Genomic DNA, 25,044 nt, shown 5'->3' on the forward strand with positions numbered 1-25,044 from the left:
AAAGTTGGGAAAAGAGTAACAGAAATAACTTATTGGGTCTCAAGGAGTTAATTTTTTTTTAATTAAAAAAAATTTTTTTTAATGTTTGTTTATTTTTGAGAGAGAGAGTAAGAGTGAGAGTGAGAGAGAGAGAGGGAGTGGGGAAGGGGCAAAGAGAGAAGGAGACACAGAATCCGAAGCAGGCTCCAGGCTCTGAGCTGTCAGCACAGAGCCTGACGTGGGGCTCGAACTCACGAACCGTGAGATCATGACCTGAGCCGAAGTTGGACGTTCAGCCATCCAGGTGCCCCTCAATGAGTTATTTTTAAAAATCAAGTCTTTCTTGGATAAGATAGCTGTAGACAACACATAAGCTGCCATATATCTGCAACACATACAATTAATGAAAATTAATATCCAAAATATTTAAGGAATGCTAAAAATCAACAAAAACAGTAAGAGACAACCCAATAAAAAATGAACAAAGGTATAAACAGACATTGAGAGGAGAGTAAACACAAATGACCAACAAATATATGAAATATGCTTACCCTCATTGGAAATCAGGAATATACAAATAAAAATCTAATGAGATGGCATTTTACAACTGATTGGCAAACTTTAAAATTTGGATAATGCCAGGTGGTTGTAACTCTTATGCCCTGCTGATAAAACATAAAATAGCTTTAGCAAACAATTTGACATTGACATTTGTCAGTACAACAGAAACTATGTATATTTGATCTTCCACTCCCAGATATACTCCTTTTTTTATTATTAATTAAAAAAAATTTTTTTAACGTTTATTTATTTTTGAGACAGAGAGAGACGGAGCATGAACGGGGGAGGGTCAGAAAGAGGGAGACACAGAATCTGAAACAGGCTCCAGGCTCTGAGCTGTCAGCACATAGCCTGACGCGGGGCTCGAACTCACGGACCGCGAGATCACAACCTGAGCCGAAGTTGGACGCTTAACCGACTGAGCCACCCAGGTGCCCCTCCCAGATATACTCCTTAGAAAAATTCTTCTGTGGGTAGCCAGGGAACATGTATAAGAATGTTTAAAGCAGCGTTATTTTAACAGGAAAAAAAATTAGCTAAAATATCCATTGTCAAATGAACAAAAATAAATTCTGATTACTCGTACCAGAAGAAAGTATACAGTGGTGGAAAATGAATCAACAATAACTATACACATTAATATGGGCAGATCTCAACAACATAACGACATATCCAGAAAGCAAATTGCAGAAGCACACACCCAGTATAATTCCTTTAAGCAAAATTTGAAAAGACACGACAAAAAAGTTTACTGTGGGATATGTATGTGGGTGTTTTTGGGCATGGGATGTGAGAAGGGTATATTTTCTATGAAGACAGAGGGAACGACAGACGCACAGTTCAGCAGAGGGGAACACAGGGAGTGCAGTCAGGGAGATGTGCACAGGGACCTCAGAAGCAGTAGTAATGGAGGTTTCTTTGGCTGGACAGCAGGTACTTGTATGTTCACTATGTTAATATTATTGCTTTTTGTATTAAAAATCATATATACTATATATATCAAAGCTTTCCCAATTTTAAATATTGAAAGAAGAAGTCTTTTTTAGCACAGTGGGAAGCAATAATGTAAAGCAGAAGAGGGAGACAGGCATATTGTGGCCAGGAAATCAACGGAATTGCTTCTACTCTGAGAGAGTAGATTAGCCAAACGAACTGCTATACTAGCATTTCAGCTACCGTTTATAAGGGGTGGAACCTTGGCAAGAGCTGATTGATTTAAGTAATAATCACAGGATATTAAACAAAAGAGGAGTATTTAACGTTTATTTATTTTTGGGACAGAGAGAGACAGAGCATGAACGGGGGAGGGGCAGAGAGAGAGGGAGACACAGAATCAGAAACAGGCTCCAGGCTCTGAGCCATCAGCCCAGAGCCTGACGCGGGGCTCGAACTCCCGGACCGCGAGATCGTGACCTGGCTGAAGTCGGACGCTTAACCGACTGCGCCACCCAGGCGCCCCAAAAGAGGAGTATTTAAAAATTAAAAATACCTGATAGCATGCTCTTGTGGTATCCAAACTCCCTGCTCTGCCACCTACTGTTTTATTGAACCTGTGTAATTTGTTCAACTGCCTGGGCTTCAGTTTCCTTGCATACAAAATAAGAAGGCTGATATCTATCACGTAAGATTCTTGGGGGTCAAATGAGAAAAGCAAAGTATCTGACATACACAAGATGCTCAATAAATGCAAGCCCACTATGAAGACAGAGTCAAATCAGGTCTAATTACAGTGATAATCACAGAATGCTATTTAACAACGACCAACAGAACACTCAAGTGCTTTACTAGGGTCTCACAGACATAACCTTTATACAAATGGCTACTGTGAAGATGACTTAATATCTATAATGTCTCTTAAGCAAAACAAAGTTAAGTTCTTCTTTCCCTCTTTCCTTCCAAGTCAAGAAACATCTAAAGAGTCACACAGCCCATAAACATGGCCCCCATGTAGACGTCTCAACTGAAAAACTGGATCCTCGAGTAAAGTGCTATAAAGTAAAGTTAAATTTAAAGAGATGGAAGTGCTCTTTACTGTCTTATGAAATGTTCTTTGAAAGTCTGAAAAATTTATTAACACTGCATTAACACAGTCAAGTGCATTTTAAAAGCAGTTCAGTACTGTTACATTTCTAGCATATGACAGGCATTAAAATGTTCAAGAATTCTGTGTCAATATTAAGGGTAAAATAAGGTCAAATAATAGATGGTTTTCAAATATAATTCTTACTCAATATTACTGTGGAGTCAGCTTCTAAATAGATTTAAACATAATAATTTTATCACCTAAAATCTTCATGAGTTTAACCTACATTTATACCAAATAACAAAGATTTTTGAGCCTTTAATTACCCACAAATTTTTACTAACAGAAGGAGAGCTTTCACCCCTAAAAACCTACATTTGGTAACAAATAAGGTCCCTTTTTCCCCAGAGCCTACAAACCTCTTAACATTCCCCCCTTAATTCTATTAGAATTTTTTACCAAATAATTCTTTTCTCATTATATCTGCATTTTTAATAGCTGTGATATATACTAGAAGCACATGTCTATCTTTTGTTAACTGCATTATTTTATCTGTCCTATACAATCAATATGCCTTTTCCTAAATTAATCTTTAAAAGCCTTTCTTGGCTGCTGTGAGGTAAATCCTACTGGTTGCAAAATTAAAGAGCAATTATAAACTAATATTTACCAATGTGAAAAAGAATGGGTTAGGAGAAATAAAACCAAAAGCAGAACTAGAGGCAAAGTGGGAAATATACAAGTATTTATTCTCACTCTCTTAATACCATAATTGTAATCGAGAACAATCCTTTGTCATTTTTAACTGGTGCTAATTATAAAATTCTATAAAAATATGAGGATCCAAATATGAAATTAAAGATGGACCCCATTAGCATATGTAAGTTAGTGCCACATTTTGCAAAATCAAGCGTGGATTCTAATGCCACCTGATTAGCTCCACTTAACAAATTATGTCTAAATACTAATTCTAAATAATGAAACTACTATGAACTCAAAATTAAGAAGTGGTGGTATATCAATGAAACTTTACCCTGGAACATAACTTTCTACATTAAGCACAATACTGAACTTACCTAATTTGAAGAAAAAAGATTCTTTGATAAGGTGTGCTAGTCCTAGATCAAAACAGGGTAATACAGAATTTAAAATGTACCTAAGGTTTCTGGTGCCAGATTTTCCATATGAAGAGCAGGAGTGAATTAAAGATAAAAATTAGATTAATCATTTCCTCAAAGTTGAGTTATTTTGATCCTACAGAAATAGTAGCATTTGAAGAAGTAGGTCAAATGTCACTAAGATATAAGAGCAAGAGAATTCAAATTATAAATCAATTCATAAAAAAGCTCTCCTTTTTTTCCCTACAAACCATCAAAAAACTCCCTGAAGTTGAGAATGCCACATTAAGGATTCTAAAATGGGATCTCTTTTTTTCAGAACAAATAGTCTCTTAAATTTTACTAAGGCTTATCCATTGCCAGAATTAAAATATTAGTAAGAATTCAAATGTCTCCCAAAACATTGAGAATTTTTTAGTAAACCCACCCTACCTTTCAGTCATCGTAAAAGGCCATGATGTGCTATGAATGAAATATACTGACATTTCTTCAGGATAAAAAAACACATACCAACATTAGCACCATGAGCACTAATTGAAGTTTCTTTTTTTAAAAATTAGCAAAATCTGAATTAAAATGAACTAATGAAAAACAGTTTCCACCAATCTGAGATGATCATCTGGAAAGCAAGCACAGTGGAATTGTACTTACACACTAATCTTTGACAAAGAAGAGCCCACACAGTAGTTCCTAATTAAATCGTCAGAATTTAAATACTCAGAATTACACTGGATTCCTCAAAAATCCTTAACACCGATCCCCAGAAAACAGTAACTTTACCATCACCTACTGTGTGATCTTGGGCTGGGATGCTTACCCTCTCTGGACCTCAATTCTTCATGTCTAAAGATGGGGATAATAACAGTACCAATTTTGTGGGCTGCTACAAGAAGCAAATGAAATAAGTTATGCAAAGTTCTTCAAATTGTACTTAGCACATGGTAAGAACTTAAATATGTAAGCTAGTCAGTTGGACATTCCCTGACAGATTTCACAACTCTAAGACACCTGATTTCCATGGAAACGTGTATGTACTGCACACATCCATTTTATAAGGTACTTTGGTTTAGTAAATAAGAATATTTATAAAAACATGACCAGGGATGGGTCTGTTGATCCACCGGTGAGAGTGGAATCTGAAGCATAGCTAAAACATTTTTTTCAACTAAATTAAAATATAATGAAGCCAGAGTAAATAGTCACTATAACTTGTGAAAAATACTTTTTGATAATATAAGTCATATAGTTCAATAAATAATCGAATGACCTATTACATTAGATTTTAACAGGAAAAAGTTCATTCTGCTCAAATATACTTTTGCTAAGTAACAGGTATAACTCATGGCTCTGTCATTGTTATCTAGAGGATTTACATGAAGTTGGTAAAACATGAATTTAAGGCTGCTATGGACAAAATTTAAATATCAGTTTCTGGTACTTATTTAAGGTTAGTGTCTCTTGAAGCTGTAAAATTCAGTTTTTTTTTTTAAAATTTTTTTTTTCAACGTTTATTTATTTTTGGGACAGAGAGAGACACAGCATGAACGGGGGAGGGGCAGAGAGAGAGGGAGACACAGAATCGGAAACAGGCTCCAGGCTCCGAGCCATCAGCCCAGAGCCCGACGCGGGGCTCGAACTCACGGACCGCGAGATCGTGACCTGGCTGAAGTCGGACGCTCAACCGACTGCGCCACCCAGGTGCCCCAGTAAAATTCAGTTTTTAGTGATGTTGAATGTGATTCTCAAATTTTTCATCTTAAAAACTCTTAATGTTTTAAAATGTCATCCACTACTCTCCCCCTGCCTTTTTTAAGCTTATTTATTTACCGAGACAGAGAGAGAGAGACAGACAGACAGACACAGAAAATGAGTAGGGAAGGGGCAGAGAGAGAGGGACACAGAGAATCCCAAGCAAGTTCCACACTGTCACAGCAGAGCCCCACACGGGGCTCGAACTCACAAACCATGAGATCACAACCTGAGCTGAAATCTAGAGTTGGATGCTTAATGGTCTGAGCCACCCAGGCACCCCATCCAATACTCTCTTTCCAAACAATAACATTTCTCTCCCTTTAAAGGTCATGCGTTTTCATTCAAAAGAGAAGGTGCTAACAGGTAGTCTGAGAAGGGAAAGAATCAATAAATGCTGACCACAACCTATGAGACCATTTTTATTTCCTGGCATGTAAAAGGAATCTAATATACTGAGCAGTTTAATGAATTGATATATTGGGGCACCTGAGTGGTTCAGTCGGTTAAGCATTCGACTTCAGCTCAGGTCATGATCTTGCAGTCCATGGGTTTGAGTCCCGCATTAGGCTCTGTGCTGACAGCTCAGAGCCTGGAGCCTGCTTCAGATTCTGTGTCTCCCTCTCTCTCTCTCTGCCCCTCCTCTGCTCATGCTCTGTCTCTCTCTCTCTCAAAAATAATAAATAAACACTTAAAAAAATCTTTAATGAATCAATATATCAACAAGTAAATGAGGTATGAATGGGTGAGGAAATTTTGAAAATGAAGCACAGGCATATATAAAAATTCCTTTGAAACTGTAATGTTCAGATCCTGAGACATTTAAAGAAATCCCTTTAAATTCCTCAGAATCCAGGCCTCTCTCCTTTTTCTTTCTCTCTACATCTCAGCTCCCATCCTGGAACTACTTCCTTAATGATATACCCCCTAGCATGGCTACCTTGAGAAACACTGTCTTTGGAAAACCTAACTCCAAAATTCTAACTTAATTGGTGATAGAAAAGTTTAAGGCACAAAATCACTGGACAGAACAGCAGCCATAGTTAATATCTTTTGTGAAAACTGCTCTGGGAAGCAGTTGGTCATGCTGGGACCTCTTGCAAGAATTAAGAGCTATTTTAAGGTAAGACATGAACTGAAAAGACCCAGTTCCAAACCAGCACTGTGCAAAAGGCCCCACCTCTCGGTGCCCACAAGTGTGAGGCAAAATGCCCACATTCAATAAATATTGAAATCTGGTGTCCTAAAGCTCTTAGTTCCTTCATTCAACAAATATTTATGAAGTTCATGCTTTGTACCAGACAGTACTTGTACAGAGTGGAGTTTCTGTGATAAATAACCCATAGTCCCTGAGTTCCATTCAGAAATGAGTATAAAGTGTGATGAGAGAACAGTGTTTGATGATTTGGAACATGGACTTCATTTCATGCCAGAATCTGTGAATTCTGGATTCTAAAAGAAGCCAGAGCAAAGGCTGTAAGAGGCTGTGTTTGCTATCTGTCTCCTCCAAGAGACTAAGACCATCAGTATTAGCAGGTTACAGCATCTAACGTAGCAACTGGCACACAGTAGGGGTTAAAGAACAGTTTGGCAAACATTGGAGAAGACGGACACTATAAAGAGATTCAAGGGGCGCCTGGGTGGCGCAGTCGGTTAAGCGTCCGACTTCAGCCAGGTCACGATCTCGCGGTCCGTGAGTTCGAGCCCCGCGTCGGGCTCTGGGCTGATGGCTCGGAGCCTGGAGCCTGTTTCCGATTCTGTGTCTCCCTCTCTCTCTGCCCCTCCCCTGTTCATGCTCTGTCTCTCTCTGTCCCAAAAATAAATAAAAATGTTGAAAAAAAAATTAAAAAAAAAAAAAAGAGATTCAAGTATGAATCAGATACTTCCTCCTTCGCCATTATTTGCACAGCTCCACTTCTTTACATATATCTTATTTCACCTTCCAAGTTTCCCAACAAATAAAAATAAGAGAAAACAGGACAGGACCATAGCATGTGTACATTTCAGCCTCATTGTCATCAGAAGCAGCAGGAGTTATTTTGACTCACAAGTGATTAAATTGATAATTTTAGCACCAAAAGGTCAACACCAAAGGGTGTTGGTGGGGGACACCACTACTAACAGTCATTATATCTCCTTGGTGTACAGATTTTATTTTCTATTTTCTATATTTTCTCTAAATAGTGATTACCTTTAAAATCTGAAAGCAAGTAAGCAGATGTTAGGGATTTCACTGATGAGGAAACCAGGGAACAAGGAGGCCAGGTGACCTCACCAGGGTAACTGATGGGCAGTGGGGGGGAGCCAGAGAGGGCAGGAAGACGAGTCCCTTAGCATCAGCTCAGTTAGGAGTGGAAATCTGTCAGCCAGGTAGGGACGTTGTTTGATCAAAGAGTATGGCCCAGCATGACTTAAACCGTGCAATGTATTGTAACTGTTACTATGAGGAAGTTGAACAGCTGCAGGAGCAATAGTCTCAGGGGTGGGTTTCTTGATGGTCTGTGTTGTCACTCGCAAATACCAACTGTTACCAACAGGTACCTCAGGTACCCTCTAGGTACTTTGTACCTTTAGGTACTTTGTGACTATGGAGTGGTTCAAAGTACGATAATAAGCAGGGGAGTAGAAAGATCCAAAAAGAAAGTGTCTTCCTGTGACTTGCCCCGTTAAAACTTTACTTTTCTACACTTTTTCTAACTTCTTCTAACTTAGCAGAGACTGCACGTGAAAGCTGAACTTGTAAATAGAGTAGGAACATGTTTGAACAGCCAAGAGCCTCTTGGGTGGCCGAGATCCCTGAAGATCAGAGGTCAAGGAGCCAAGGAGCTCTATATTTTTAACTCAGCAGGTTACTTTGGAAAGATGGTGATGTCATTAAGTGCCTGTGGCACAAAACTATGAGTTCTTTAAGGAATGTAGCAATTTATGTGTAATAGAAAATAGAATATAAAACCCTTGTTCAAACTTCTTAAATGACTCTCAGTTTTTCTTGACCTAGCCTGAAGATTCATAAACACCTGTTTTTGTGCATGAATTTCTCCTTTCAAGCCGTCAGCAGGTATCTAACCACTAAGCCACATTTGACTATTTTCACAAATAGTTCATTTTTAGCTCCTGGGCTCTGTAACAGCACCTACGAATGTTCTTTTAAATTCTTTTCAAGAGGAATGAGGGACAGCGAGGTGGTGGTGGATGCTGTGGATCTCCAAGTGCCCTAACTATGCTTCTGGGCGCTTTTCCCGTTTCCACTGCTAAAAGACTGAAGGATTAAGGAGACAGGAAGATCAGCACCCTGCTTGGATAAGGAGATGAACATATGAGCTTAGTCAGTGGCGTTTTCTTTCAATGGGCTCTCTCGTCAACAGCTCTTCACTTCAGAAATGTAACTCAATTAAACATGAGGGAAGGAGACATTCATAACACAGAAGCCAGTTTCCTCATTTGAAGAATGATATGATTGATCTAGGTGACCTTTAATGTTCCTTACAGCTCTGAGTCTATGAAAGAACAATAATTTTCGGAATCAAAAGCATATGGATCTTCAAAGAAAATTTTGAGTGTTAAAAAAAAACTCATAAACAAACAAAAAAGACAAATGACAAACTGGGAAAAATATATGCAAACTGTATCACAGAAAAGAGGTTTATATTCCTAAGATAGAGAACACTTACAGGAAAAGTGGGCTAGAAGTATGGTCTTAACTGTATGACAAGATGTGCAACGATAGGCTTTGTAAGAAGAGTCAAAATCACAACTACACCAAGATTCCAGTTTTCACCTATAAAATGGGCAAAACCCTGAAAATTCAACAAAATCTAAGCAATATATCCTGTTGGTGAGGCCATGAGAAAACAAGCCCTCTCATAGTTTGCTGGTGGAAATGCAAAATGAGACAGGACCTCTGGAGGGGATTCAATGATATGTAACAAAATTACATATGCATTTACCTTTGTTCTATGATATCCTGTTGTAAAAATCTCTCCCGAAGATATTCTGGCAAAAAAATACACATAGACAAAGCAATTCACTGTAGAAATATTTGTATTAGCAAAAGAGAGGAAATAACACACATGTCCATCAATAGGGAAATGGGTATAAAACTATGGCACGTTCATACAATGAAGTACCACACAGCTGTAAAACTATTACATAAAAAGGTAGCATTCAGTATGTATTTTATGATGTCATTATCTAAGAAACTGCAAGGGGATATGAACGAATATTTTAAAAAATAATAAAAGTATAAACCAAAAAAAAGATTTTTTTTTTAAAAGTTATAGAAGGCAGGTGGAACAGGGTGGATAGGTCTATAACAGAAGCCAAGTTTCTCTGAATATTCCTGGTTTTATACATTTGACTTGAGAAATACGCAATGTATGCTAAAGCTGGCTTGTACTGGCTCCTGATAAAAGCTCAGGTATTTTGTGAGCCAGTTGTCTTTACCGTGGCAGCTTGAAATTGGCTGTGGTGGAAGGTATTTACAACATGGATCCCAGCAAACATACCTTCTGAACCCCCAAGCCAGTTGTTAATCATTTATCAGCACAGCACTAGAAATGTAAACACTTTAGGAAAGTATAAAACAAAATTAAATTTTAAGAGAACATTTCTAAAAATTGAGAGCAAGAGGAAACAAACCTAACAGTGAACTGAGTGGGTAGCATTCTGAGCTGTTTTGACTCTAAGGCACAGTAATTTGACTATATAGGTCTAGTAGAAATACTGAAAGAACTGCAAAAATAATTTTAAACTGTTTTCAATATTGTGGTGTGAATATGGGTATGGTTACTGAGAAATTGTGTTATAGAACAAAGCAAAGTAATAACTCCCTTACTGTCCTGAGAAATGGGAATTTTAGTATAGGATTAAGGAGTTAGCGATTAAGCTGAAAATCATTAAACTCTCTGTGATCCTGCATGTGAACTGGATGTGTCAGTATGAGGTTATTATGTGTTTTATATTTAATTAACATTACATGAATGAATTTCCTAGCTCTGTCCACTGGAAAAGCCTAGAAACAATCCCAAGCCAGGAGCAATGTATACCCCTAGAACCCAGACACCCGGATTGTGGTCTCTAACTTCTATTTCCCACAAAAGGAACTAAGACTTCCTGAGTACAGCTCTGGGCCAGGGACGTATGAAATCCTAGAAGGAAAGAAGCTTTATAAAAGACTATTGGGATCATGTCAAAAGAAATTAGGAGCCACCATGAAGAAGCAGGGAAAAAATCCGTGCAATAGTAACTACCATGGATCTTAAATACATAAAATATGTTTAAATCCACGAGTTTATAATAATACTCAAACAACTCACTGGGCCACCTCTAGAGGATGCTATGAAAATAAGCTTATTAGATTACACAATGATAAAGGCATTTCTCCTGCTTTTTTCTATGCAAACTGTACTTCGAGGTAACCAAGTAGTTAATGAAGAAGTGTTTTTATTTACAGAAGTATTCTAGCTAATAAACAAAGGAGGAATGATAGAATTTGAATATTACCATTTTGTAACCTCCAGTGAAATAATGAATCTAGATAATGATCATGCCTAGAAACACCACAAGAGGAGACAACGAGCAATGAAGGGCCTTCTGACTGAAATATACCATATACTAGGGTCTATATAAAGTATACTTGCTACAAAAGTGTGTGTGTGTGTGTGTGTGTGTGTGTGTGTGTGTGTGTGTATGTCTCTCAAACCTGAAGGAGATCAAACCTCTAGATCTAACTACCGATCTATAGGAAACACAGGATACAGAAAAGTATTTTAAGTGACAACAAAATCCAAATTAATCTGTGGGAAACTGTACAAAATAAATGACCCAGTTTTCAACAAATAAACTGCAAAGGAAATAAAGAGACATAGATGAGAAAACTACAGTAACAGGAACATATAAATTAGGGACCATTCAGATGCCTGAGTGGTTCAGTTGATGAAGCATCCAATTCTTGATTCTGGCTCAGGTCATGATCTCACGGTTGGTGAGATCGAGCCCTGCGTCAGGCTCTGCACCATCAGCACTGAGCCTGCCTAGGATTCAATTCTTTCTCTCCCTTTGTCTCTGCTACTCCTCTGCTGTCATGCTCGCTCACTTTCTCTCTCAAAATCAATAAACATTAAAAAAAAAATTAGGGACAATTCATGAACCTAATTTGAACAAAGAATAAACCAAAAAAAACATAAATATGTATGTACGTGTATATATACACATATACACACATTATATGAGTTATCTATATATGCTTATATGTAAACATGTATACACTTACATACATATGTACGTGTGTGTATACATACATTAAGATAACTGGGAAAATATGAACACGGACTAATGGATTTGATAATATTAAGAAATGGTTAGTTTTTTAGGTATGATGAAAATTTTGTTTTAGAGAAAAAGGACTCATTTTCTGGAGTAGTATACTGAAATATTCACAGGTTAGTTGGTACAACATATGTGCAGCATTTGCCCACAACTTTGGGCTATGCCAAATGGAAGGACTGAGTGGCAAGGAGCTGAGATTAGTTTAAATTGGGTAAAGGGGTACCTAGGCACTCACAGTAACTAATCTCTCTATTTCTATCTGAGACTAAAATTTTCCACAATAAAGTTAAAAACTATATGCACAAAACAACAAAAACTATGTAACAATATATTAATAAGCTGTAATCAGTGTTATCAGACCAAGATATTCCAACTTAGGAGTCCACTATGATCACCTGAAGGGCTTTTTCAGAATATAGTCTCTGAACCACCACTATCTCACAGAACATGGAAGACTGAAGGGACTGTGTCATGTCCCCCAGAAATGTAGAAATGGGGAAAAAAGGTTGTGAACCACTGTTCAAACCCAGTAAGGGTGGGGGCCGCACATTATTCACCCACTTTTTATCTCTATGCCGGACACATAAGAGGTACTCAAAAAATATTCGGACAGTTAATGACTAACCCTGGGTAGTGAAAATGGATAGGCAAGCTTAAAGCGGCTAAATGCTAGATATGCAAAAAACATTCATATTTGATACTTAAATTCACTTAGGTTACGGCGTTGAAAAAGCATGGCTTTCTGTTTTAAGTAGGATGGGTTTTCATCATGAAGCCACAGACTAGGCACTTCAAACAGCTACAAGTAAACTCCCAAAGTAAAAATAGTTTTAAATACACAATTGGGTGAGGTGTGGCTAGCAAATATTCTGATTCTACAATCTGTTTTGGACAAGACAGTGCTTCTTATGTGACTAACAAAGCAAACAGCAGTCAGATTCCCTGCGCTGAAATAAATACACTATTTGCAAAAAGGGTTGAATGTCCAGGGCTTCTCCAATAAAGACACCACATTTTCCAAAGTTAAAGGGGAATATAGATTGACAAATACCCACATATATTTACATATCCCAAAAAGAAGGCATATGACCACCTGGTATGGACTTTGTCTAATAAGTACTAAATGGAGCCAAGCCCACTGTCTGTCTCACCATGGGGAACAGCAAAATACCTCAAACACAATAATAATCTAATTTTAAAGCTGGAGGAGCTTAGAAACCTAGTCCAAACTTTTCATTGTGTAACAGACACCTAGAGAGTTTAAGGTGAAAAGCTCTGAAAATAGCTGGAGTAGCCACAGATGAACAAATGGTCTACATAGGTGCACTAGGAAGAGCTGAGAATTAATCTTCTCAACTTCCATATGAATGGTATCTAACAGGTATCAGTCTCGATTATAAACAAATAAGTGTACGTGTGTGTAACCATATATACATACAAAAATACTAGTATATGTACTTGCTTTTTTAAATTTTTTTAATGTTTATTTTTGAGAGAGAGCACGTACGCGAGTGCGGAAGGGGCAGAGAAAGACAGGGAGAGAGAGAATCCCATGCAGGCTCTGCACTGTCAGCACAGAACCCCACATGGGCCTTGAACTCACTAACCATAAGATCATGACCTGAGCCTAAATCAAGAATCAGACACTAACCGACTAAGCCACCCAGGTGCCCCTACAACATGTACATCTAATAACTCCTTTTCAAACAAATTCTATAGCCTAGCCTTCAAGAACATCCATGTTACCTCACCTACTTTTCCAAAACATTATCCAAATGAACCATAAGTAAGTGGAAGGCAGCCATTTCTCCCACTTACCTTTTGCAGTCTGTTAGACATAGCAGAGCTCATAATTATATAATTACAAAAGCTGTTCCATAGACAATTTCCAAATGATGAAAGAAGTATTAGAATATAAACTTTCTAATTCTCCTGTTAATCTAAACTGATATAAAGGCTATGTTTCATGTGTATCTAGGAGTATTTATAAAGACATATGGGACCTCGTAGATTTTTAAATATGGCAACCAAGGAAAGGTTTAAAAGTGAGAGTTAGGAGAAAGCGGATCACCGAGATGAGCTATCTGTTTACATTTCTGTAAGGTGCTATACAAGGCTTAGTCTAAAGGAATACAGAAAATGACAGGCACAGGAGGAGGAAAGGACAACAAAAAGAACAAATCTTTATTTCATCCACCGGTCAAACATTCAATTATTTCAATTGTTGATCAATCCTGAAACCATACTACTTTAATTCTGCAGAGGTTTTTCTTTTTTTAATTTACTTATTTTTAAGAGAGACAGAGACAGTGGGGGGGGGAGAGAGAGAGAGAGAGAGAGAGAGAGAGAGAGAGAGAGAGAAGAGAGAGAATCGCAAGAAGGCTCTACACTGTCAGCACAGAGCCCAATGTGGGACTGGAACTCTTGAAATCATGAGATCATGACCTCAGCTGAAACCAAGAGTCAGACACTTAAGCGATTGAGCCACCCAGGCACCCCTAACTCTGCAGAGGTTTTCAAAATGTTGTATCTATGCCTGTTATGGAGTTTTTCTTCTCACCTACTTCACCTGTACAGTTGATTTAATTTAGCTCCAAAACAATAAAATTGGATACAAAGTTTGGCCTCTCAACATTCCGCTTTTATTAGATTTTTTAGCATCCTGAAAACTGACTTTAAGAGTCTCCTAATATTGTTAAAGAGAATTCTAACCATTGAAAATGACAATGATAATGTTTACTTGCATCTTGAGGGGAAAAATGTTCTAACTGGGCTGAATCAAGATTCCTAAAGGTAAGGTAAGCCACGGAGATTTTTAAACTGAAAGCAAAGTTTGATTTTCTTCTTCTGCCATGAACTTAACAATTTTATTTAAACAGACATGATTTGACATTATCAGTTAAGGCTTTTGTAATCTCTATTGAAAATCTAAAGTAAAATCCAAAATGAAGCAATAAAACCTGAAGCTATTTACTGAATACATTGTAATGTTGTAAATAATCCCTCAGGGTAATTATATTGCTAACTCTACTATCAGATTCATGGAATTTGGAATTCCTGAAAACTTTAAAATATTTAATATGAAAAATTGAAATATAGTATGTATATACTAACATACATAAAATTTCTCTTAACTTCTGAGGACTTACACAAAAATCCTAAGACACAATACATATCTACATTTTTACCATTTTGTTTTTCTCAAGCTCAAAAATAAGTAAGAATAGGAGTAAGCTATTTTCATAAAAGTTTAGGAACATTAATGGATACATTGGTGGCTTTCCGTCATAATTAAAGAATTTAGATGATGGTTCATATCCACATCCCCATCCAAAAGACTTCCTTTCCTACTTACATATACTACCAAATATTTTCAAACAAATAACACAAGAATGTACTTTCAAAAATAAAAGGGGGTATTATCATCCCATCATGAACCAACCTAAACATCTGAGTAATAAATTCTAAAATAAAATCATACAAAAAGATGGTGCATGGTTAAAACTATTAATATATATTTAAGACAAAGAGTTTATTTTTCAATAAGAAAACAAGGAAAGACAGCCCAACCTGATCCTGTACGCCTGCCCAATAGAACTTTCCACCATAATTAGTACTCTCTCCACCTCTCGAGGGAGGAGCTTAAACTCAGGGTAACCTCATGAAGTAAGGGAAAAAACAGTATAAATACTGCCGGATAGCTCTGAAGAAGGCACCCTTCTGCACTGCTCACCTGGGCACAGGAGGGTTCAGAAAGCTGCAAAGAAATCATCTCCAGGAACGCCGGCACCGGGTAAGTCTATCACTTCATACTCTAGTGGACCTCCATGTTAGCTTATTTGGAAATAAGCCTCAATAAATTGACTATTTGGTTTTTGTCATTTAAAAAAAATGACTTTCCACTAAAGTGTACTTGGAAAGTTTAATTCGTATCAGTCTACATAAAAGACAGTCTTAATAAAATCATATTGGTAAAATCATGTCCTATTCAGTGTATTTTGGAACTAGTGGATGTTTCAATCTATGTTAAAGATACTGAATTATTAATATATGCATCCAATTATGGTTTCTGTGTTTCTTTTTTTAAAAAATCACTTCAGTTTTGCTTGATTACTTGAATGTGGTTTCCAGTAACAACTAAGCCATATATTCATGTAACTAAAAACTTATAATTCTGATTTATGGAATACATTAAAAACAGGATAAAGTAAAAAAAAAAAAAAGGTAGCTAACTACCTTTTAGAATAAAGAATTCATCTGTCCAACATCAGACAGATAAAACAGGTCAATAACAAGACACTATTCTTTTCTGTTTTTTCAGAATCCATCTGAGAACATGCTGCCACAAACAGCCCTTTTGCTGCTACTGTCCCTGAACCTGGTTCATGGAGGATTTTATGCTGAGCGATACCAAACACCTACAGGCATAAAAGGCCCACTACCCAACACTAAGACACAGTTCTTCATTCCCTATGCCATAAAGAGTAAAGGTAAACAAAACTGTGTATTTTGCTGTATAAACATATTGGTTGTTGCTTTCTACAATCTTAATGATCTCTTAAACAAAATGCTTTTAACTCTATTTGGTGTTCAATTACCTTTAAACTCCCGAACCTGTCCGAAATATTAGAACAAAATAATTTGTGGAAAAAGCAGGTCTATTCAAGAACATTAAAATCCTTTGTATAATGAGTATAGTAGAAAGATGTACCCAAAGAATAGTAAGAACTTTTATGTGTGCAAAGTTTTTCCCTCAAATGATGCTTTTGCGCAATTACCCATAATCTAGAAATATGAATCCAATAAAAATCAAGTTTAAAATGTTTTAACTGAAAATAATTGCCAATTGTACAAAGAGTAGCAGGTTTATCCATCTAAACAGTTGACCATTATTTACTTTTACAACCGATTCAGCTAGTCCACAAATATATACAAAACTCAGTCTTAATTATCAAATAAAATCTAATGCCTTCCCAAGAAACTTAACAGACAAATGAAGCAGCAACTTTCACAGTTCTTTATAAATTTCTGTATGGTTTAGCAGTTAAGTACTCAGACTTATGAACTGCCTTGTACTAACTATGGGACCTCAGGTAAGTTACTTGTCCCCTCTGTGCCTTAGTTTCTTCATTTGTAAAAGAAGCAGCAGCTATCTCCAAGGGCTGTCATGAAGCTTAAGTGAGTGAATACCTGTCAAGTGCTCAAGTATTAGCAGCACTACGGGTACTCCTCCTCCTCACTTGTGGTGGTACGGGTGGGGTAGCCTTAGACACGATTTAACTTTGTTCTTGAATCCATTTCCCAACTGTTCAGCTTTCTCAGTTACTATGAAGAGAACTGAGAAAATGTATGTACACTGCTAACAGATCCTCAAGAAAGGCAATTATTAGGTTTCAGATTTGCTAATTCCATTTTAATAGCATCTGGCACAAACTGGCTGTAAAAATCTACTGAATTAAACTGAACAATCTGAACTGATTGCAGGACTCAAATTTCCTTTCCTTAGTATTTTTTCATTATAGTTATATATTTTACCTTGCGAATAATGCTAAGGGTATTTGCCATAAACTTTACAAATTATGCTTTTGGAGACAACCATTTTGAGCAAGTTAAACTTATAGGAATCTCTTCTTGAGAAAAACAAAATTTAAAGCAATTCATGAAAGGGAGCTCAATGTTTAAAAACAAAGGCACAGGTGCATAACAAAAACTTCTGAACGTCTCAGAATACAATAATATATGAGAACGAGAAAAGTTACAGAAAGAAAGAATAAAAGATAAGGAAACCTGCTACTTTACTTGAAGCAACGAACAGCAATGTGAAATGCTAGGACAAACATCACTGGGTACACTGTTATGATCATTAATTCACACTTTTTATAGTTAGCTAAGATCATATGAAACAGTCTTGAGTTAAAAAGACTCAAGCATCACATGTACTTGGCTATTTCTGCAGAATAAATGAAAATATGTATCTTACTAACAAATGAAAAGTTTAGAAGCTGCATTTTAATTGTTAACTCCACTAAGGTCTCTACTTGATAATAATTTGAGGTGGAAACTCAAATACCTTATCATTCACTGGCAGGCACTAATGCACTGAAAGAAAGACAAAAGCCCACAATTTATACAATTATAACATTAAACTGATAACAGAAACACAAAGAGTGCCTATTTAATTCCTGGGCTCATCTGTTCAACACAGGCTCAAAGACAGCTCAGCCAAACACACTAAATTACGCTGCAAAGGACTGCAGAGCTGGTGGCCAGGTGGATGCCACATTCCGACATAATCAACCACTATTTTGGCTTGTGGCATTTCAGAAACTTTTCTGCTGGGTAATCATTTCTCCTTGAGGATGGTATCACCCTAATCTTTAATTTTTTTCGGTTGGCAAGCAACAAACAGGGGCTATCCCCCAAAGACACAACAGAACTCACATTCTTTCTTGCATGAAGAGGTGGAGGACTTATTAATAAGGGCAACATTCCAAGTGACTGAGATCACCCTGTCTTGGAACTTCCAGTTTCAAAAGATGCTCTATACAGTCATTTTCAGTAAGACTGTTTTTCCTCCCTATTTTAACATTAAACAGATTTCTGACCAGACCAAGACCATTATTTTTAGTATGGATACTGATCTTTAGGAGATTCAGAATAAGATTCTAAAGCAAACCCCATCTAACATAGCTTGTATTTGAAAAAAAATGTACTATTTTGTTTTCTACTTATTCATCTATTCTACTTGCAATGTATCACACCCTTTACACTTATAGACATATCATATATGTCCACTAAAAAGTCAATCTATCAATAAGATATGTATGATTACATGGAGATCTTTTCCATAAATTAATTTTTCTCATAATCTTCTTCCTGATGTCATTTTCTGAAAATCCAGGGGTGAATAAAGTTCTATACATTTAAAAATTTGCAAAACAAAACATAACTCTAATTAGTACAAAATATCCAACTCTAAAATAATTTTCTTTTAGCACATCTATTTTAATGATTCTGCTCTGTATTTTACATTTCATTTGTCACTAAATGTTTTTCAGATATCAGGAATCTCTCTACCCAGGAGAATAGGCAACTATTATTGGTTAACTACTTCTTACATGCCAGTTAATTAATATGAAAGATTTTTAAAAATATAATAATGTACCAACAATTAACAGTTAATGGGAACTATACCCATAGGCATATGTGTTCAAAGGCAATTTACAATTTATTTCAATTCACTTAATATTAATTCCAATTTAGTTTTCATTTTGATTTCTAAAGCCATTAAAGACTTAGACAAAGTTTAAGTAAATTAAATAATCATTTTTGTACAAAAAAGGTATGGCTCAAAAGTCACAGCCAAATGTCATTTTCAGGGTTTTGACCAAACCATTCAACGATTATGCCATTTGCTAAATCTACCATTACTATGAACCATTTTCCAATGTGTAAGAATCTAAATAGTATATGAAGGCATTTCATCTATGTTCCTGAAAATTTACTAAACAGAAAGTGATTTTAATATAAACTCTGCAAGTAGACACTTAAATCACATGTCATTTTATTACCATTTTTGCTATTAAAGAATTTCTCTGAGAAAGAGTATCTTATAGATGTTTATGATGATTGTTGCCTAAAGATTCTTTGACATGGTAATAGTTCTCTAATTATATATCCTAATGGCAGTAATGCTCTGTTTAATCCCATCTTTGAATGACTAAAACCAAAACCTTGGACACCTCTTTAAGCACTTATCACATTGACACGTGTTTTGCTCCCTTGAGGACTCTTATAAGATGTGTGGTGTGCTTCCCCCACACTTGTGGCCCAGGGGCACTTTTCACATCGCAAGCAGTGAATAAGTGATTTTTGAATTTAATCCATAATATCAATAGAAGTATTTAGTTCAAATGAACCCACAGCTTTATGAAATCAACAATATCTATTTGCATTAGTCAAAAAAAAACTTTAGATAAATATTTTAATACTATTTTATATACTTTGCCCATTAGATCTAATTCTCTAATTCTTTGTTTCGATTTTAAGTCAATTAAAGGAGAATGTAGGAGCTCACAGTATGTACTGAAATTGAAAAAATTCAAACTAAATCTAAACTGTGTTCAGCAGAGCCATGGCAGATATAAACTAGAAATCAATAGCACTTCTCACTGATGTCATATAGGCTAGCTTTTGTGAAAGACAATTGTTAGAGTTCTTAAATATTTTCCCATTATTTCTGCATTTGTCTCTTCATTCCTTTTCTGTTAAATACTTTCCCCTTTCCTTTTGAGGTAGATGATTTTCTCCAAACAGATGGGGGCAAGGTAAATATCTCCCCTGTACTCTTTTTATTATTATTTATTTTGAGAGAAGAGAAAGAGACCACAAGCAAGGGAAGGGCAGAGAGAGAGAGAGAGAGAGAGAGAGAGAGAGAGAGAGAGATAGAGAATCCCAAGCAGTCTCCACACTGTCAGTGCAGAGCCTGATGCAGGGCTCAAACTCAGGAGCTGTGAGATAATGACCTGAGCCAAAACCAAGAGTTCGACGCTTAACCGACTGAGCCACTCAGGTGCCCCAGTCCCCCCTATACTCTTATTCTAGATGAATTCTTCAATCCCAGTTTATTTTTATGGATAATTAGGATCTAATGAAACAATATGGTAGCCATGGTTTTATGAAACTGTGCCCTCTGGCAGTGTTTTTAAAAACAATGTAGAATGTGTTATCTGAAACCATTTGAGCTTAGTCTGCCAAAATGGACTGACGGACACTGTCATGTCCTGTCCTGATTTATATTTCAAGAAGCAATGATCCCTTAACATTACTAATTATCCCTCTCTCTGGGTCTGTGTATCGGACATGTCTTTCAGGTGTATCAGTAAGAGGAGAGCAAGGTATCCCTGGTCCCCCAGGCCCTGTGGGACCTCGAGGGCACCCAGGTCCATCTGGACCACCAGGAAAACCAGGCTACGGAAGTCCTGGACCCCAAGGAGAGCCTGGATTACCAGGACCACCAGGACCATCCACCACTGGAAAGCCAGGTTTGCCAGGACTCCCAGGAAAACCCGGGGAGAAAGGACTATATGGACCCAAAGGAGATATTGGACCACCTGGTTTACCGGGCCCACGGGGCCCACCGGGGCCACCTGGAATCCCCGGCCCAGCTGGAATTACTGTTCCAGGAAAACCCGGACAACAAGGACCTCCAGGAGCCCCAGGACCCAGAGGCTTTCCTGGAGAAAAGGGCACACCAGGAGTCCCTGGTGTGCATGGACAGAAAGGGGAAACAGGATATGGTACTCCTGGACGCCCAGGTGAGAGGGGCCTTCCAGGCCCTCAGGGTCCCATGGGACCACCTGGCTCTCCTGGAGTAGGAAAAAGAGGTGAAAATGGGCTTCCAGGGCAGGCAGGCATCAAAGGTGAGCGGGGCTTTCCAGGAGAGAGAGGACCAGCTGGCCCGCCAGGCCCCCAAGGTCCTCCTGGGGAGCGAGGACCAGAAGGCATTGGAAAGCCAGGAGCCCCTGGAGCCCCAGGCCAGCCAGGGATTCCTGGGACAAAAGGTCACCCTGGGGCCCCAGGAATAGCTGGGGTCCCCGGGGCTCCTGGCTTTGGGAAACCAGGGTTACCAGGCCTGAAGGGACAAAGAGGACCTATTGGCCTTCCAGGGAGTCCAGGTGCCAAAGGGGAACAAGGCCCAGCAGGCCATCCTGGGGAACCAGGTCTGACTGGACCCCCCGGAAACATGGGACCCCAAGGACCAAAAGGCATCCCAGGCAACCAAGGAATTCCAGGCCCTAAAGGTGAGACAGGACCGGCTGGGCCTGCAGGACACCCTGGGGCTAAGGGAGAAAGGGGTTCCTCTGGGTTAGATGGAAAACCAGGGTACCCGGGAGAACCAGGCACCAGTGGTCTTAAGGGAAATCCAGGGCTCCCAGGCCCAAAAGGTGACCCTGGAGTTAAAGGACCTCCTGGTCTCCCAGGTCCTGTGGGCCCAGCAGGAGCTAAGGGAGTACCTGGACACAATGGTGAGGCTGGTCCAAGAGGTGCCCCTGGAATACCAGGTACCAGAGGCCCCATTGGGCCACCAGGCATTCCAGGATTCCCTGGATCTAAAGGGGATCCAGGAACTCCAGGTCCTCCTGGCCCAGCTGGCATTGCAACTAAGGGGCTTAATGGTCCCACTGGGCCACCAGGGCCTCCAGGTCCGAGAGGCCACACTGGAGAGCCTGGCCTCCCCGGTCCCCCAGGCCCTCCAGGCCCCCCAGGCCAGGCAGCCCCGTCCGAGGGCTTTATAAAGGCAGGCCAAAGGCCTCTTGTTAGTGCCAACCAGGGAGTAACGGGGATGCCTGTGTCTGCGTTCACTGTTATTCTCTCCAAAGCTTACCCAGCTATAGGTATTCCCATCCCATTTGACAAGATTCTGTATAACAGGCAACAGCATTATGACTCAAGTACTGGAATCTTTACCTGTAGGATCCCAGGAACATACTATTTCTCCTACCACGTGCATGTGAAAGGGAACCATGTTTGGGTGGGCCTGTATAAGAACGGCACCCCTGTCATGTACACCTATGATGAATACACCAAAGGCTACCTGGATCAGGCTTCTGGGAGTGCCATACTCGATCTCACAGAAAATGACCAGGTGTGGCTCCAGCTGCCCAATGCTGGGTCAAATGGGCTGTACTCCTCTGAGTATGTCCACTCCTCCTTCTCAGGGTTCTTGGTGGCACCAATGTGAGCATATTCCCAACCAAGCTAACGTAAATCTGCTTGAAAAGGCATTCTCCAACTCCACTGCGCCCCACAAAATGCATATGGAGGTAGGCAAAAAAAAAATGTGACTAATTTTAATTTTCCAAAATACAGATTTGAGCTTTCAGACCAATAAACTGTCCCCCTGACAAAGCGAGCAGCAATGGTAAATTATATGCGAAGACTCTCTTGAATTTCTAGTCAGCAGCCTTAAGACTCTTTAAAGTTTTCTGTGAACTCCTTCAGTATTTAAAAATTTCACCATGAAAGTCCTACTAGGCTAAAAAAATAAAATGATCGCAATGAAACCCTGAAATGGGACACTAAATTACGTTAAATTTGATTTCAGAAATTCAGCATTTGTTTTTAAAAAGAAGCCTGTTTCTAACAATTAACAGGAGAACTTCTAGGAAACAATCAGGAGGTATCATATCTTTATAGAACTCAAATACTTGAATATTCAAATTTCAAAGACACTGTATACCCTGAGATCTTTCTGATGGTGCATTACTCGAAGGCTTATATGGCCCCTTCATCAAGATCTATTCAAACATACAGGTGCATATAGACTTCTTACAGCTCTAATAAAACCAAAAGATTATGTTAAAATTAATCTGAAATGCAAGGTGCTTTAGCCATGAACCTTTGCAAACTTTTCTGTGACTGCAGGAAAGCTTCCTATATATCCTTCGTAACTTGGAAATGGGTGTCTAACCTATTTTATTTACTTAATACAAGTGTGATTAATTTGATTTCTTTAATTCCATCTTGAATCTTACATAATATGATATTGTGGGTTTACAGACCATTACCATATGTACCCTGAGCCTCCTATTCTAGTGAAAGTATAACTAACGTCAAGCGTTTCACAGTCTGACTAGAAATGAAAAGACGTTATTTATTTATGCTCTGTACTGTATTTTTACATTGCTATTTAAAACTTTTAAGCTGTGCCTCACTTGTTAAAGCATGAAATGTTTTACCTACTCCTTATTTACAATGCAATAAAATAACATCAACAGATTTTTATGTTAATTTATTCGACAGCAGCAATCTGGTATTCTCAACCATTCTTTGAAGGCTTTTCATTTTACAAAGTTAATAAAAGTAAAACAGTAGTGGTATGTGGGTGACTTTTACAGTTGTCACGGATACTCCCCTCTACTGGGGATGGGCATTCCCACACCCCCCTCCCCCAGCACTCAGTGTGGACTGTGAAAAGGCCCCCACAGGACCCCATGGGACCTACCAGCCAGGGTGAAGGGCAGGTGACTGGGCATGGAAAAGTGAGATGATTACTCCAAAACAGTGATTTTCTTCAGGGAAGGACAAAGCAGGTGGCAGAGAAATATGTAATTTAAAAAAATATTCTGCAGTTACTATTTGCTGCCATCATGTCAGATTTTAGTCATAATATTTAGGATTACGTTAATATCAGCTTTTAAGAGCTGATATTACATTTTGATGGCTTAAATTACATTAAAAAGAAGGCAGGCTAGTTTATGTCAATCAAAAGACAACATTTCTCTAAGCTGAGAAACATTGCTCTTGAGCATCTATCAGTCAGCCCACTGGTTGAATCAGGACAGTCTGGTTGGAGTCAACGAGGTAACATATGATAAACCCATCTCTTTATTCCTTAGAAATATCCTCTGTGTAACTCAAGCAGACCTGCGGATACAGCTGTGAAACCTTAGCTGCAGCTTGGCGATGTCTCTGCCCCATTCTGAGTCAGCCAATCCTGTTTTAAGCAATGAGAATAGAATTCTCACTTCCCCTACCAGTCTATAACCACGACACCAATGGTTATAGGCGTGAGTAATCTGCATTCCCAGGCTGGGAAATAGTGAAGTGTGAACTTCAATTCTAGGGAGCCCACAGAACAACCCTTTAGGCAGGCATGTAAGAGACAGCATAGCTCAGAATACTGGCAATTATGGCCATGAACCAGACATGAATTACAGAACCTCTTAAAATGTAAACAGTACCAACTACATAGCAAAATTTAAGATGAACGTAAATCCTGAGACACATAACAAAATAGGTAACTTCTAAGTGATTCATAAGACATAGCATTTAATAAACATCTATTAGAAAATCTCTCTTCACATTACTCACCCTTAAAAGCTGACATTTTATAATTGTGTTGTATACCAGCAACTATATCCTTCCAAAAATCAAATGTTTTTTGACCATTGTTCTGCTAAAAAAAAAAAAAATTCCAAATGTTAACATACGTAATAATTCTGTTTTCAAGCCCAGTAGAAAACACTTGCCAAACCATTACAATATTACTGTAATCTAAAACTGGGACTCATATTTTATGGGGCGCCTGGGTGGCTCAGTTGGTTGAGCATCCAACTTCAGCCCAGGTCATGATCTCATGGTCTGTGAGTTCGAGCCCTGCGTTGGGCTCTGTGCTGACGGCTCAGAGCCTGGAGCCTGCTTCAGATTCGTCTCCCTCTCTCTCTGCCCCTCCCTTGCTCATACTCTGTCTCTCCCTCAAAAATAAAACATTAAAAACAGTTT

General features: G+C 38.4%; 2 protein-coding genes across 3 annotated transcripts in view; one reads left to right on the forward strand and one right to left on the reverse strand.

The window, feature by feature from the left end:
* Window positions 1–25,044, reverse strand: part of NT5DC1 (5'-nucleotidase domain containing 1) — a 139,454-nt gene that overhangs the window by 99,801 nt on the left and 14,609 nt on the right. The window contains exon 6 of one of the 2 annotated variants that reach the window (XM_047102426.1): window positions 24,634–24,715. In XM_047102426.1, the coding sequence (XP_046958382.1) occupies window positions 24,634–24,715 (82 nt within the window). Of the gene's footprint in view, window positions 1–24,633; window positions 24,719–25,044 lie in introns of both variants that reach the window. The other variant, XM_047102425.1, reaches the window with a different exon arrangement.
* Window positions 16,094–23,739, forward strand: COL10A1 (collagen type X alpha 1 chain). The gene is made up of 2 exons (XM_047102424.1): window positions 16,094–16,247; window positions 20,631–23,739. The coding sequence occupies exons 1-2, from the start codon at window positions 16,094–16,096 to the stop codon at window positions 22,499–22,501; spliced, it is 2,025 nt and encodes a 674-aa protein (XP_046958380.1). The 3' UTR covers window positions 22,502–23,739.

The sequence above is a fragment of the Lynx rufus genome, unplaced genomic scaffold (assembly GCF_022079265.1).
Source record: "Lynx rufus isolate CCGP_SWC_20201006 ecotype Redwood Valley unplaced genomic scaffold, mLynRuf1.p SCAF_6, whole genome shotgun sequence".
NCBI lineage: Eukaryota > Metazoa > Chordata > Mammalia > Carnivora > Felidae > Lynx > Lynx rufus.

Bases quoted from the DNA above. Each gene is read 5' to 3' on its own strand.
- COL10A1 (XM_047102424.1), top strand. From the start codon at position 16,094: ATGCTGCCACAAACAGCCCTTTTGCTGCTACTGTCCCTGAACCTGGTT. The intron at 16,248-20,630 runs GTAAACAAAACT...CATGTCTTTCAG, and splicing joins CTATGCCATAAAGAGTAAAG to GTGTATCAGTAAGAGGAGAG.